We start from the raw sequence: 16,871 nt of genomic DNA, 5'->3' as shown, positions 1-16,871 counted from the left end.
GTTGAGTAAAGTAACATCACATCCTCATCTAGAAGACATCACTCATTTGCACTCAAAAGTCTGGGAATAAGGATGCTGGCGATGCATTTGCCATACGCAGAGCTAATAAACCATTGTGCTGTGACGATGTGCTCTATTTAGCTCACTAGCAAAAGGAGCGATTGCAGCTGACCTTGAAAGGAACAGAAGGAAATACTGCACCACAAGGGCAAGATCTTCTATATTTTAACGTATAGAAACTCAACCACCGAATTTCTAAGATACTTCTCTTCATTTAACTTTATAGTTTAGCTCTTCTGAATTCAGGGAAAAGTTTAAAAATGGCAGCTGGATGATCTGAAGATGTTGACTTTTTTGACTGGGAATAATCTCCAAAAAATAGCCACATACTGATACCCAGTGCTTTTTTTGTAAAAGAAAAAGGTGCCGGAACTCACACATGTCATACAATCTGCCTTGCCTACCCTACAAGTTTCCATCCGAAAAAGGTGCTGGAACTCCGTTCTGAGCGTTCTATGAGAAAAAAAGCCCTGCTGATACCTATAACAATCAGATTCTGAGAAATTGAGAGAGAATATTCTAACATATGTCCAGTTCCTTATAATATAGAAACACCAGGAGGACTAAATGGATGAACAAAAGGATAGGTGGCACATAAGCAGTTGTGGGTGAATAAGAATACATTGCAGTCTCTTAGGGAACTGATTAAATCATGAGAATCTGAAATATACCACTGAATACATGAAATTGTATTAATTTAAAATGAAATTAGGTATACCTGTTTTTAATAAGATTATGTCCATTTTTTTAAAGTAATCAACTACCTATATACGGTATTTATTTTTCCTTTACTGACATTGAAAATTATAGCTTAAAATTTTTTAGTGAGTCCTTTTGAGGGTGCTCTGGTGACAGGAGGCCAACGTACCTCAAATTGTGTATTATTGCACATAAAAATCATTATGTTTACAATCAAGAATGTAACACCAGTAATTATTTTTATTCTTCTCACACACAATTGAATCATTGAGCAATTGAAATTAGTTTAATACAAGCTTTCACTGATGTCAGATATCTGCAACTCAAAATGTATTTACCTGATTCAGAATATTTATATTCCTCTTCTAAAGTTTCAGGAGAAAAAAACCTCTTTAGGATTGTGCGAAGACACCTTTGATCCCAAGCATCTGTAACTCGTCCTCCATACGTAATCTCCCCTGCAACATTATTTGGTTTACAAATTATCTCATCGTTCATTATGCTTCATGTAACACATTTTTAGCTCTATTTTCTCTGAATAATTATTGGTGACTTTTAAAAGGTGTTATCATGCATCTAAATTTCCTCCAACGACATTAGTAGAAGTGTGCAAAATGCTAGACTATCAAGCAAATTATGTGTAATAATAAAAGATTATTGTTAATAATTGGCAAATATGCAAAGTTGGATATATATATTTGCAGGCTGATTAATATTTGTATAATTAAATAATGTGCTATTTATTATTATTATTATTATTATTGATGGGATTTATATCCTGCCCTATCTCCCGAAGGACTCAGGGCGGCTAACAATAAAACATATAATAAGTACATAAATCAAGATAAAATGAAATTGAGAACATCAGTGCAATAAAAAATTAGAGAATTTAAAAATGAATTAAAAATACTAAATATAAATTAATTAAAATGCCTGTCAGTCTAGGTCAGCTTGGTGGAACAGGTGTGTTTTGAGGCCGCGGCGAAAGGATTGGAGGTTTTGGGCTATCCGAAGATCAGGGGGGAGCTGATTCCATAGGGTTGGTGCTCCCACAGAGAAGGCCCTCCCCCTGGGGGTCGCCAGCCGACATTGCCTAGCTGACGGTACCCTGAGGAGGCCTTCTCTGTGTGAGCGTACTGGACGATGGGAATTTATTCCCGGCAGCAGATGGTCCTGCAAGTATCCCGGACCTAAGCCATGTAGGGCTTTAAAGGTAAGTACCAGCACCTTAAATCTCACCCGGAGGGCAACTGGTAGCCAATGCAGCTCACGCCGGAGGGGTGTAATATGGGAGTATCGGGGAGCTCCCATCACAACCCGTGCAGCTGCATTCTGCACCAGCTGAAGCCTCCGGGTGGTCTTCAAGGGCAGCCCCATGTAGAGAGCATTACAGTAATCAATACGGGAGGTAACGAGTGCGTGGGTGACTGTACGTAGGGCATCTCGGTCCAAAAAGGGGCGCAATTGGTATATAAGACGAATCTGTGCAAATGCCCCCCTAGCCACGGTTCCAATGTGATCTTCAAAACTGAGTCGTGAATCTAGGAGGACGCCCAGATTGCGTGCTTTATCAATGGGAGGTAACATCTCTCCTCCTATAGTCAGAGATGGAACCTCTTGGACTAAACGAGATGACGGTATGTACAGCCACTCAGTCTTGGCCGGGTTGAGTCGAAGCCTGTTTTCTCCCATCCAAATCTGTACCACTTCCAGACAACGGGACATCACATCAAGGGCATCACTGGGTTGGTTCGGGGTGGAGATGAATAGCTGGGTATCATCAGCATATTGATGATATTTCACCCCGAAGCTACGGATGATCTCTCCCAGCGGCTTCATATAGATGTTGAACAGGAGGGGCGAGAGCACCGAACCCTGAGGCACTCCACAATTAAGAGGCCTAGGGCTTGACCTCTGCCCTCCTGCCAACACCGTCTGCGAACGGTCCGAGAGGTAGGAGGAGAACCAACGCAGAACGGTGCCTCCCACTCCCAGCCCCTCAAGACGACGCAGTAAGATACCATGGTCGATGGTATCAAAAGCCGCTGATAGATCTAATAGGACCAGGACAGAAGAATAACCTCTATCTCGGGCCCGCCAGAGATCATTCACCAGCGCGACCAATGCCGTCTCCGTGCTGTGCCCTGGTCTGAAACCCGATTGGTACAGATCTAGATATTCAGCTTCCTCCAGGTTCAAAGGGAGCTGTCGTGCCACCACGCTCTCAACGACCTTCGCAAGGAAGCGAAGGTTGGAGACAGGACGGAAGTTGTTTAAAACAGCTGGGTCCAGTGCCGGTTTCTTGAGGAGGGGCCTTACCACCGCCTGTTTCAAGGCAGCAGGGAAGTACCCTTCACTCAGTGAGGCATTGGTAGGAAAAATGTGTATCTTATAAAACTTTGTGACTATTTTTTTTCCGTAACTGTGGCAAGCTTTGGCCTACAAATTTGGGTTACTAAAACACTGGCTAGGATTATTCTATCATTTAAATAGAAACAACACATAGCCAAAATGATAAATATAATAGATAGTGCATATTGTAGCTTTCAAGTTTCACATCAGATTTTGAAATTTTGCTTTTAAAAGCTTTTAGTTGAAACAATACTCAACTTTTTAGAGCTTTATGGCAACTGTAATATCTTTATAAATATATAAAGTTGTACCTACTTTGCAGTTTTCACTGAACTGCAGCGTTAAGTATATTGCTGGCCCTGTTGCATATTAGCAATAGTGAAGCTGAGCGTGCCAGTAGATAGAGCTCTGGGTAATAAATGTATTGAAACAGCCAGGAAACAGAAAACTCTTGAGACTGAAATTATAGTAAGATTCTATTGCTAATTTATTTGTCCACAAATCAAGGCGAACATCATATTTTTATACAATAATGATTTATTGATTAAAATAATAATGTATTCATTATAATTTTTGGGAAGGACTCCATAGATGGATAAAAATTCCAAATCCAATCTGAACATCTGATTGATGGTATGACGAACCGTAATAATATATGAATAATAATTTTTTGATTATTCATTAGGCCATATCAGAATACAAACAGTACAAAATGTAAAGCAAGAAAAGACCGTGTTTTACAAAATAGAGCAAAAGAACTAAAGGAGAATGAAAATCATATTTCTGTGTCACTCCTACAGTTTACCCCAATCATATCCACGTCTTTGGTTCCCAACTGTGCTGTTTTGCTCAGATGAAGGGCTATATGATAAATATTCTCAGAGAGGAGCAAAAAGCATGGCCTTTTCAGACACTTAGCCTCTTCAGATCATTTAAAACAGATCCATGGAGATTTCTGTGTTACAGGGTAAACAAATGGAGCCTACTTATACTTTAAAAGGGGCTTCCTCTTATTTTTAAGCACTCGTTTTATCTGCTGGGTATATTTAGTACATGGGAGGAAGGCGGGTCTGTCTCAGTTAAATCAGGGCTGGCAAATACAATAGCAGCAGAGAAAAGATGATTTGCCTTTGGCAGGCCAGCAGGCCATAACTGTTGAAGGAAGACTAATGTTTAATAATAAGTTCTCCTTCTATCTTCTCTGATGGTCTGTAATGTTGCGAGCAAAACAAAAACAAAATGGAATAAATAAATAAATCGTGGAAGAAAGGTAAGGGCCCTGATTTCTTTAAAGCCAAGCATAGGTAGACCTTGACTGACAGTTGGTCACTTAGTAACTGTTTAATATTAAAGGTAAAGGTAAAGGTTCCCCCGCACATGCGTGCTAGTCGTTTCCGACTCTAGGGGCCGGTGCTCATCTCCATTTCAAAGCCGAAGAGCCAGCGTTTGTCCGAGGACGTCTCCATGGTCATGTGGCCGTCATGACTAGACGCCAAAGGCGCACGGAACGCTGTTACCTTCCCACCGTAGTGGTGCTTATTTTTCTACTTGCATTTTTATGTGCTTTCAAACTGCTAGGTTGGCAGAAGCTGGGATGAGTAACAGGCACTCACTCTGTTACACAGCACTCGGGATTTGATCCGCCAAACTGCCGACCTTCTGATCGACAAGCTCAGCATCTTAACCCACTGAGCCACCGCATCCCTTTTGTTTAATATTATGACAGGCTATTTATGAAGTTCCAAGGCCTGGGACCCTCCCATGGTCACGTGAACATATTCGGGTGCTTGGTAACCGGCCTGCTTTTATGGCAGTTTGCAGCATCCCATGGTTTCATGATTGCAATTTATGATCTTTTTTTGACAGAAACCAGTGTTTTTTTTTTAAAAAAAAATCTGTTGTGAACATTGGTTCACTTAGCAACTGCTGCGTTTGCTTAATCATGGCATTCATTTAACAAGTGTGATGATGCACGTAACAAGTGCCACAAAAAAGTTTGTAAAATTGGGCACAATCATACAGCAATCCACTTAGCGACAGGTCCCAATTTAATGATGGTAATTCCAGGGTCAATTATGGTCGTAAGTCAAGGAGTACCCGTACTTAGTATTTGAGCTGGCCAGAGGAATAAGTCAGTTGGGAGATGCATGACTGCAATCCTGAAGAATATCTCCCTTGCAGAATATCTCTTAGAGAATTAGCTCATGCTGAATGCATGTGTGGCAGTATATAAGGACCAAGGTTACTTTTGCCATCCCAAACAAATATCCTCTTCAGACAATCTAAAAAAACCTGCCCCGTGGTATATGGGTGAACTGTGGGGATGGAATCAAGAGGGCAGACGACAGAACATAAAAGAGACAGACTCGAAAACTTAGTTCCAATGAAGCACAGCATAGAGCCCATCTGAGGTTGTGATGATAAATATTGTGTCTGTCTGCCTGCCTATCTCTATCTCTGTCTCTGTCTCTATCTCTGTCTAATTTAAGAACTGTTCATTTCCCTCACAGAGGGACTCTGGGAAGTGTACAATAAAATATTAAAACATAAAAACAATATATAAATGCAGCCAATAAATGTAAGTAATATTGCTCTTTCATCCCAGAGTTGAACAGAGACACTTTAGGAGCCTTCTTGAATGGCAGACTCAATGGAGTGGCTATTGGGAGCTCTGTGTTCTACTTCTTGATTCCTCCCCAACCTGGCCTGTAATTTTTGGTTAAAAAGTTATTACAGATGCCTCAGTCAACATAAATACTTCTCTGAGGATGAAATGCTTTTAAAGAGAAGCAATTGTTCAACTTTTCTTAACATGCTTGCTTTGGATTCTTAAGAGATGGACAATTATAAGCTCGCATTTAATTAGAATAACAGAATGTTGGAAGGGACTTTGGAGGCCTTCTAGTCCAACCCCCTGCTCAGACAAGAAACCCCTATATCATTTCAGACAAATGGTTGTCCAATGTCTTCTTAAGAACCTCTAGTGTTGAAACACCTACTGTTATGTATGCAGGCATCTGCATAGCAACAGCCATCAGGGGGCGTTGGCCTGGACAGTTTCGGCGGGAAACCTAGGGCCAACCCCATTGGCTGTTAGCTTACCTGGCCAGGTACTGTATATAAGGAGGCCAGGTAGCCCTCATTCCTCAGTTCACTTCCCCTTCCAATAAAGAGCTGAACTCACACACCGGCTGGCGTCTCTCTTGCGTCGGACCCACTACACAATAGTGGCGACAAAGGTGGGATTGCTGCCGACCAAGAGCTGAAGTCACTGGGGAAACGCTCCGCGAGCTGAAGGGAAAGGCATTTTTCCTTCTTCCCCCCACGACCGCCAGCCGAACCGGCAACGCCAAGCGCCACATCCACGACCAACTGCCACCATGGCTAGAGCCGGACAACCCCACGAATTCGAGACCCGCTGCCCCGAAACCTGGACCCGTTACCTGGCTCACGTTGAACTGTACATGCGGTTCAATCAGATATCGGAGGATGGTGCAAAGGCGGCCGCCCTGCTCTGCCTTGGGGGACCAGCGCTGCTGGAAGTCGCCGCGAACCTGTTCCCCCAGGAGGCCATCAACACCGTCGCGTACCGAGACCTCGTGGCCAGGCTCAACGCACATTTCAGGCCCCGGCGCTCCAAGGTGGCCGCACAGTCACAATTCGAGAAAAGGGACCAGCGCACCGACGAGACCGGCGCCGACTTCCTTGCCGCCCTACGGGAAGCTGCCGTCGCTTGCAGGTTCACAAATTTGGAGGAGCGACTACGGGACCGGCTGATTTGCGGCCTACGCGACAGGCGGTTGCAGGAGCGCCTGTTCGAAAGAGAGGAGGTCTCTCTCCAGGAAGCCGAGGACGCCATCCTAGCCCACGAAGCGGCCTGCGGGGCCGTCCAAGCCTGCCAGGGAACCCGGCCCGGCAACCAGGCAACCAGCGTCCACCGGCAAGGGGCCACAGAGGAGGACGACCTGAGCATCGACCTCCTCCAGCGGAAGTCGACCCCCGACCAGCGAGCCAGACGCCCAGACAGGCCCAGGCCTCCCAGCAACACTGCCGTTCCCCAGAGGTGCGCAGGGTGTGGTGGGAACCACATGCGCAGCCTCTGCAAGTTCCGGTCCGCCACGTGCCGGGCCTGCAAGAAAACAGGCCACATAGCCGCCGTCTGCCGTAGCCGCCGCCCCGAGAGGAGATCCACGAGCTGCAGCCGGAGGAACCGCCATTCGAAGGTACTGGGGCCCCCACCAAAACAAAAATTGGCTATGTCGAGAGCCGGCTGGCCATTATCCACACGGGTAGCCACCGGCTGCTCAAACCCAAAATTAGATTAACAATCCGTTTGCAAGGTGTCCCTTGCAGCATGGAGCTTGACTCCGGATCAGCGGTCTCGATTATTTCGGACGAGACCCTTAACCACATAATTAGCCGGAGCAAGCAACGGATTAAATTACGGCCTACTAAATTAACCCTGACCGATTTTCAGAATTTGCCGGTCAAGGTGAAGGGGGAGGCCACCATTTCAGTGGGGTTTAAGGGTCGCGAAGGGCACCTGGACGTTGTAGTGGTAGAGGGCCGCAGAGCCAGCCTGGTCGGGCTGGACTGGTTTGAGGCCCTGGGAATCTCAGTATCCGGGATCCATCGGATCCAGGGGGACTCCGTTGAGGCCGTTTGCCGGGAGTTCGCCGACGTCTTTGACGGGTCATTAGGCAAGTACACCGGGGCCCCCATATTGTTCAAGCTTAACTCGAACGTCTCCTCTGTTAGGGTCCAGCCGCGGCGAGTCCCGTTTGCGCTCAAACACAAAATCGAGCGCGAACTAGACAAGTTGGTGGCCCAGGGAATCTTAGAGCCTGTAGATGGAGGGGAGTGGGAAAACCCCATCGTGACCCCCCTCAAATCCAACGGGGAAATAAGGATCTGCGCCGACTATAAGGGCTCGGTGAACCGCGCCCTAAACCCGCACGCTTACCCGGTTCCCGCGGTCAGCCACGTTCTCGCTTCCCTCCAAGGCGGCGCCATTTTTGCAAGGCTCGATCTTGCACAGGCGTACCAGCAACTCACGGTCACTAGGGAAACAGCTGACATCCAAACCATAGTAACCCATAGGGGGGCGTTCCGGGTGAACAGGCTGCAGTTTGGAGTCAGCGTTGCTCCCGGCATTTTCCAGGAGGTTATGGAAAAGACACTCAAGGGCATTCCAGGAGTCTGCCCCTATTTTGATGACATCCTGATCGCAGGAGCATCAGCAGAGGAACTGGCAGGGAGGCTTAGGGAAGTGCTGGCAAGGCTGCGCACAGCTGGCCTCAAACTCAAAAAGGAAAAATGCAGCATAGGCGTTCCTTCCACAGAATTTTTGGGGTTCAGAGTAGACGCCAGGGGAATCCACCCCACAGAATCCAAGGTGAGGGCCATCAAACTAGCACCCACACCCAAGAACAAAGCAGAGCTTCAGGCATTCCTGGGTCTGCTAAATTTCTACCATACATTCCTCCCACACAAGGCAGCCAGCGCTGAACCGCTCCACAGGCTGCTAGACAAACAGGCAACATGGGCCTGGACGGCCACCCATGATCAGAGCTTCAAGGCCCTGAAGGCATTGCTGTCAGACAAGTCCACAGTAACCCATTTCATCGAGTCCAAGCCCATTTGTATCGCCTGCGATGCATCCCCTTATGGTGTGGGCGCTGTCCTAAGCCACCTTGAGCCCAACGGGGCACAAGTCCCCATAGCATACTATTCTAGGACACTGTCTGGAGCAGAAAGAAACTACGCCCAAATAGACAAAGAAGCCCTGGCAATCGTGGCAGGAATCAAGAAATTCCACGATTACTTATATGGCAGGGAGTTCACTGTCTTCACGGACCACAAACCACTCCTGGGCCTGTTCACCACAGACAGGCAAACTCCCCAGATTCTGTCCCCCAGGATGCTCCGGTGGTCCATCTTCCTTGCAGCATACAATTGCAAGCTGGTACACAAGCCAGGGAAGAAGATGGGCCACGCAGACGGTCTAAGTAGGCTTCCCCTAGACACACACGACCCAGACCCAGCACCAGCCACACAGATCCTAGCCCTGCAGGAACTACCCGAGTGCCCAGTTCTTGCCAAGGACATTGCCAGCCACACAGCCACAGACAACATCATGGGCAGGGTGCACTCATGGGTTTGCACAGGGTGGCAGGACAAATCCCCGGGACCAGAGTTTCAGGCCTATTTCATTAGACGCGATGAAATCTCCACACACAAAGGGTGCTTCCTTTGTGGTAGCAGGGTCATCATTCCACCCACACTACGCGCCAGGGTATTGGACTCCTTACACGAAGGGCACCCGGGGGTGGTCAGGATGAAGGCACTGGCTAGGAGCTACCTCTGGTGGCCCGGGTTGGACAAGGAGGTTGAGGATCGGGTCAAGGCCTGTTATACGTGCCAGAGATCCAGGCCAGAAGTGCCACATGCACCAGTACACCGGTGGGAGGCCACACACACGCCATGGTCCCGCATTCACATTGACTATGCAGGGCCATTCCAGGGTCAACTATTTTTAGTAGTGGTGGACAGTCACTCCAAGTGGTTAGAGATAGTCCCTGTCCCCAACATGACCTCGGGGAGGACAATCCAGGTGCTCAGAGCTCTCTTTGCCACACACGGCCTCCCCGACGTAATTGTGTCTGATAATGGGCCTCAGTTTACTGCTGCTGATTTCCAGGCGTTCTTGAAGGCGAACTGGATTAGGCACGCCACCTCCGCGCCTTTCAATCCATCTACCAACGGGCAGGCCGAACGGATGGTAAGGACGACCAAAGACGCACTCCGGCGCATCATCAGCGGGGACTGGCACCACAGACTGGCCAAATTTTTACTAGCCCAACACACAACACCATGCGTGGCTACCGGCAAGAGCCCAGCAGAACTGCGATGGGGACGGCGCCTCATCACCAAGCTAGACCGCCTACACCCAGACCGGGTAGCAGCCGAAACCGGTAGGGCAACATCACCAGCATCACCATCATCACCAGCATCACTACCATCACCATTGCCATCATCACCCACACACAGGGTCCTCAACCTGGGGGCCTGGTCTGGGCAAGGAACTATGGGGCTGGACATCCTTGGGTTCCGGGGACAGTGGTTGGGAAAACAGGACCCCTTTCGTACATTGTAGGGGTGGAGGGGGACAGACGCATAAGGCGACACATCGATCAGCTGAGAGGAAGAGTCCCTGAGCACGTCACACACGCCCCTGAGCGCGTCACACACGTCCCTGAACTCAACGCACACGATCAACAGGAGGACCACACTCCAGGAGGGGTCAACCCAGCTGAGGATGTCACAGGGCAGGGACCAGAGGAGGAGGACTTCCTGATGCCGGCTCCTTGCAGCCCTGCACAAAGGCCTCAGGAACCCACGGTCCAAGCCCAGGGGCCAAGCACACCCAGACGATCCACCCGTCCACACAGGACACCAGCCTACCTGTCGGACTATGTGTGCAAGTGACCCTCACACAAGGACACCACTGTTATTTTTATATATATACTCATAGTTATAGTAGTTACATGTTGTTGTTGTTATGTGGGTCTTCTCTAAGGGGGGAGGGGTGTTATGTATGCAGGCATCTGCATAGCAACAGCCATCAGGGGGCGTTGGCCTGGACAGTTTCGGCGGGAAACCTAGGGCCAACCCCATTGGCTGTTAGCTTACCTGGCCAGGTATATAAGGAGGCCAGGTAGCCCTCATTCCTCAGTTCACTTCCCCTTCCAATAAAGAGCTGAACTCACACACCGGCTGGCGTCTCTCTTGCGTCGGACCCACTACACAATACCTACAACTTCCAGAGGCAAGACGTTCCACTGATTAATTGTTCTAACTGTCTGGAAATTTCTCCTTTGTTCTCGGTTGGTTTTCTCCTTGATTAGTTTCCATCCATTGCTTCTTGTCCCGCCTTCAGATGCTTTGGAAAATAGGTGACCCCCTAATTAATCAATTGTGGATAAGTGATCAAAAGGAAGTTATTCTTCTAAGTGCAGGAAATCCTGCAGGAGGCAGATTACCTCAGCCATTTAAACCAGTTCAAAACTGCTTACTTGACTAAGGGACAAACCTTGCTCTGGATCAAGAAAGCATTGCTGATCTAAGCAGCTTTCAATACCATTGTCAATGCATCATTCTGGATTGCTGAGATGATCTGGGAATAAGAGACACTACAGGTAGTCCTCAGTTAATGACTGCCCTCTTTAGTGACTGACGTTAAGGGGGCACTGAAAAAGTAACCTAACAACCAGTGCTGAAATGTATGAACATTGCAGCATCCCACAGTCATGAAATTACCATTCAGACACTTCTCAACTGACATGCATTTACAACACTTGCATGTCCCATAGTTACAAGATTGCCATTTGCAGACTTCACAGCTGGCTTCCGACGAGCCGAGTCAATGGAGAAATTGGCAGTAAAATTGCCAGTCACAGTCATGTGATGTCTCATTTAATTACTAAGCTGATTTGCTTATTAACTGTAGCAGAACTGACATTGTTAACTCAGGTGCAGTCACATTATGTTTTATTTAATAACCATGTTGCTTAGTGATGGAGTTGATGGTCTCAATTGTGTTCATTAAGTGAGGACCATCTGTGGTCTGTAATGAATCCATTCATATCTCTCTGGTAGATTTTAAACAGTCTCTCAATGCAAAGATTGAGATGCCGTAAAACAATTGCTCAAGATTTTTTTTTATAACTACAAGAAATTGGGGGACATGATCAAAAGGGTTGGAGCTGGGTGTTATTAAATTATTAAATTTATTTTGTTGTCTCCAGGTAATGCTGTGCCTCCCGTGAACTATTTTTTTTACAGTAGTAATGAACTGCAAGTAAATAGAAACCAAATTCAGATAAGATAGATGTGATAATTGCAGAAGGCATAACAAACAAAGTCATTACTAAAAGCCAACATGGGTTTGTCAAAAACAGATCATGCCAGACAAATCTTATTGCATTCTTTGACCAAGTGGCAAAAATTAGTGGATCAGAGGAATGCTGTGGATATAATTTACTTGGACTTCACTAAGGCATTTATCAAGTAAATCACAACCTTCTACTTGATAAGATAGAAAAATGCGGGTTAGACAGCATCACCACCAGATGGATTCGTAGCTGGCTGACAGGCCATACTCAGTGTGTGGTCCTCAATGGAATCGCATCTACATGGAGGGAAGTATGTAGTGGGGTGCCCCAGGGCTCTGTTCTGGGCCCCGTGCTCTTCTACATCTTCATCAACAAGTTGGATGAAGGGATAAATGGGGAACATCAAATTTGCAGATGACACCAAGCTGGCAGGAACAGCCAACACTCCAGAAGATAGGCTTAAGATACAGGAGGATCTGGACAGACTTGAACACTGGGCGCTATCTAACAAAATGAAATTCAATGGTGGAAAAAGTAAGGTTCTACATTTAGACAAGAAAAATAAAATGTACAGGTATAGTATAGGGGGTACCTTGCTCAATAGTAGTAACTGTGAGAGGGATGTCAGAGTCCTAGTGGACAGTCACTTAAATATGAGCCAGCAGTGTGCTGCAGCTGCCAAAAAAGCCAACACAGTGCTAGGCTGCATTAACAGAGGAATAGAATCAAGATCACGTGAAGTATTAATACCACTTTACAATGCTTTCGTAAGGCCACACCTGGAATACTGCATCCAGTTTTGGTCACCACGATGTAAAAAAGATGTTGAGACTCTAGAAAGAGTACAGAGAAGAGGAACAAAGATGATTAGGGGACTGGAGACTAAAACATATAAGGAACGACTGCTGGAATTGGGTATGTCTAGTTTAATGAAGAGAAGGATGAGGGGGGAACATGACAGCAGTCTTCCAATATCTCAGGGGCTATCACAAAGAGGAGGGACTCAAGCTATTATCCAAAGCACCCAAAGGCAGGACAAGAATGGATGGAAACTAATCAAGGAGAGAAGCAACCTAGAACTAAGGAGAAACTGTCTGACAGTTAGAACAATTAATCAGTGGGACAACCTGCCTCCAGAAGCTGTGAATGCTCCAACACTGGAAGTTTTTAAGAAGAGACTGATTTGTCTGAAATGGTATAGGGTTTCCTGCCTGAGCATGGGGTTGGACTAGATAACCTCCAAGCTCCCTTCCAACTTGATGATGATGATGATGATGATGATGATATTACTCCAAGGAAATGATAGACCCTTCCTATTCTAGATCACTTATTTTCCTCAGAAAGCGAAGGTATGCAGTCTGGAGCTGTTGTAGATCCAGATCCCTCACTGTTTCCTCAGAGTCATTTCTTAAACTGCCTTTTATCAATTGTTGCTGATGTGCCAACTGTGCCATTTCCTGGAAGAAAATTGCTTTAAACTGTATATTGGTAGCTGCCTTACTTTTTGATTACCCCAGTGTGTTCTGTAAGGTGACGCCTTTGAATCTAGCCTAGAAATCTCAATTAATACAGAACGCAGTAGTCAGGCTACACTTGTACCAAAAGACCTTCACTGACTGCAAATTCATTTCAGAGTGAAAGACAGGATTTCTAGATGATGAAGTAACTGGGGAAGTTTGCCTAAAGTTGCTGCAGCCTTGCTAGTGGAATCCAGGGACTGAGTCTTCTTTGTTCTTTGATCCCTGGAATCCACTCCCGATGGACTTCGAACAACTCGTTGGTATTTAAAAATGCCACAAAACATTTAAACTTGATAGTTTTACCTGTTTTCAGGCTTAATTTTAATTGCCCATTTAAAACATTCTAATTGGATTGTTGTTATAATTTGCCTTCATGCCTGTAACTGTAGAAGATCATGCAGTTTACTGGTAAAAAAAAAGAGCAAATGATCCTGTATCAAGAATTTACAGGCAAAATGGACAATTTCAGGCCTTCATTGTTTCAGTTGGAAAATTTTAATTTATTGCATAATGGTATGCATGTATCACACAGAGAAGAAATCTGTAACTCTATGAGTAAGACTAATAATTGTGTTCAGAAATAAAGGTACTTCATATGCAATGAAGATATTGCATATATGCAAACAACACCCACCAGATATTCTCCTATGCAGAAAGAATTCCACTTGCTCCAGCAATTAAGTTGTTATGTATAATTGTGAACTCAGTGGGATAATAATTGTGCCAGTAATCACAAAGCCTTGAAAACAAGTACTTAATATCTCAAACAAAACTTCTTAAATTCTTTTGATCAGCAAAGCATTATGACCACTCTGTGTGAGATATTATCAGGCTCAAAGAACTAAGAACGACATGTGGAGCTACTTCCGAGTAGTTCCTTTATTTTGTTTGCCTGCATATAGTTATCCGCAATAACTATACATACGCTCTATGAATTGCTAGGGAGGGCTTGACCTTGATCTCTTCCTGCCCACCAGACGCTCTATTGTCTCTTTGCCTCCTGGGGAAGGGCCCTTCCCTCTTGTGGTTCCGGACTACATTTAGTGGTGGGATTCAACCAGTTCGCACCACTTCAGCAGAACCGGTTGCTAATTTTTTGTTGCCCTGGCCCAGAACGGACTTCCGGGAAAGGCATCCACACAGAGAACCGTTTGTTCACATCTTTGAATCCCTCCACTGATTACATTCCACCATATATATTCTATTCTTCAAATAAATTTGTACGTGGATCTATGAGCTAGGGATTATGACTTGTAATCAACAGTCCTGTTGTGTAGCCAGTTCTTTGCAGGCATTGAGCGAGACGGAAGGTGCAAAACAGCAACAGGTTTTATTGAAGGTCAAACATAACTGAAGCTACAAGGGAGCTGCTGCGCAGTTATTTATACGGTTGGCCGATAGGCGGCAACCAATAAGTTTGAAGCACAGGTTTTCCGCCCAAAGACCTACTTAGCCGGCTGGAGACAACCAGTTTGGGCCGGCTAGCAACTGTTACAACATACATGTGAACTAGCACTTAGCAATTGAATGCAAGCAATTAGCAAGCAGTGCAACATGAGCAAACACTTACAACATATACAAAAGGCCAATAGATTACAAGTCCCTTTTGTGCAGTGACAAACTATTTTTAAAACTGACAGAAGTTGGCATAATTCCACAGCTTGATACCACATAGATTTATGGGGACAGTCAAAATAAAATTCCCAGCTGATAGTCATACTGGAGGATTATGTTTTTATTTTTATGTTTAAAGTTAGAAAGTGCATTGGATAACACAAAGTCCTTGATCTCACATAAATAACTCTCTGACCCCAATCACTTACAGCAGACAGTTATGATAGGTAATTTGTATGGATAAGTACAGATGTCACAAAATTATTAACTGGATACCTTACCTGTTATATATGTAAGGGCATCCCAGGGTATTTTTCCTTCTTGGCAATAAAGATTGAGATTTAATAAGGCACATTCTCTGTCACTGTCATTAAATTCATAACATATGTTCCAACCAAGGGGTCCAAATTTTTTCCTTTCCTTGAAGATTAAAGAAATTAATTTTTTTGGTAAGTGTTGGAGAAACATACAAAAAAGAAATCCATAAATATCCCTGAAAGAATTATTCAGTTCCTTCACAATTTCTATAGTTCCCCCCCCCAGATTCTAGTCCGTGGGTTCTCATAGATTATTTCACTTAGTGATAATATCAGATTTTCATTGTAATACGTAATTGTATCAACGGAAGATATGTTTGTCCTATTACACTGACAAAATAGCTCCTGCTTTTCTGAAGAATAAGACGGGCTGCCCGCGGCTCAGCTGAGTGATTTTCGCCCGAAACAGCGCCGATCAGCTGTTCGGGCGAATCTGAAGCCCCCTCCTCGGGAGAAGAGGAGGGGGTGAGCCCCCAGGTAGGGGTTGAGTTCTCCAGGGCCGCCTGAGCTTTGAGCTTGGGCGGCTGAAGGATTGAACTCCCCCGTAGCCTGGGCTGCTCCCAGCTGGCCAGCGTCTCTGCTCCGATTTCATGGAGCAGAGCCAGGCGTCTGTGACCATCCCTGCCTGAAGGAAAGACTATGAAAGGAAAAGAGCAGGCAGAGCGGTACAAGAGGGAAAGATGAAGAGGTTTATTTTATTTTACTCTCGAGCTTGATGGACTTTTTCTAAAACTTAAAGTGAAAGTGCGTCACAACTGTAAGTAAAAGATGGCGGCTAAACCTCCTCCTAGAACTTTTCGGAGTGCTGGAAATTCTCCGGTGCAACAACATTCATTATTGCAGGCGCTGCATTCTTCTGATGTATTGACATTGAAGGATCTTGAAAAGCATACTCAGTTAATTTTGGAATCAATGGGTGTTAAATTTCTACAGATGGAGGAGAAACTGCAGAAATTGGAGGAGAGAATGGAAGAGAGGATGGAACAAAAACTTAGAGAGATGAAGGTAGACATTTTGACTTCAGTGCGTAAAGTAGCTGAATGTGTGGAAGATCTGGATGAGAAAGTGGAAGATTTGACTCAAAAGAATGCTATATTAGAAGAAAAAGTATTGGAAATTGAAGAGTTAAAAGACAAAATGGATAGCGAACTGAGTCTGGCTCAATTTTATCAGATGCAGTTTGCTGTTAGAATTAGAGGTTTAAAAGAGAATATTAAGGAAGATCTAAAGCAGCTGGTCTCAGAGGCTTTTGAGGTGGTATTGAACCTGCCAGCATCTGAAATAAAACAAGGCATGGATAAAGTGTTTCGTGTGAACTCGTGGATTGCTAAACAGAGAAAGCTGCCTAGAGATGTGGTGGTTTATTTTCTAAAAAGGGAAATTAGAGATGAAGTTATACAAGCTGCCTATGATAC

General features: G+C 45.4%; 1 protein-coding gene across 1 annotated transcript in view; it reads right to left on the bottom strand.

Moving 5' to 3' along the window:
- Positions 1 to 16,871, bottom strand: part of DNAH6 (dynein axonemal heavy chain 6) — a gene marked incomplete at its 5' end in the record, with an annotated part of 188,976 nt that overhangs the window by 20,935 nt on the left and 151,170 nt on the right. Inside the window, 2 exons of the mRNA XM_083353480.1 lie at positions 1,098 to 1,217; positions 15,421 to 15,559. Coding sequence (XP_083209606.1) covers positions 1,098 to 1,217; positions 15,421 to 15,559 — 259 coding nt within the window. The remainder of the gene's footprint in view (positions 1 to 1,097; positions 1,218 to 15,420; positions 15,560 to 16,871) is intronic.

The sequence above is a fragment of the Vipera ursinii genome (assembly GCF_947247035.1).
Source record: "Vipera ursinii genome assembly, chromosome: 2".
NCBI classification, from domain to species: domain Eukaryota; kingdom Metazoa; phylum Chordata; class Lepidosauria; order Squamata; family Viperidae; genus Vipera; species Vipera ursinii.
This window is presented reverse-complemented; position numbering and strand designations above follow the sequence as displayed.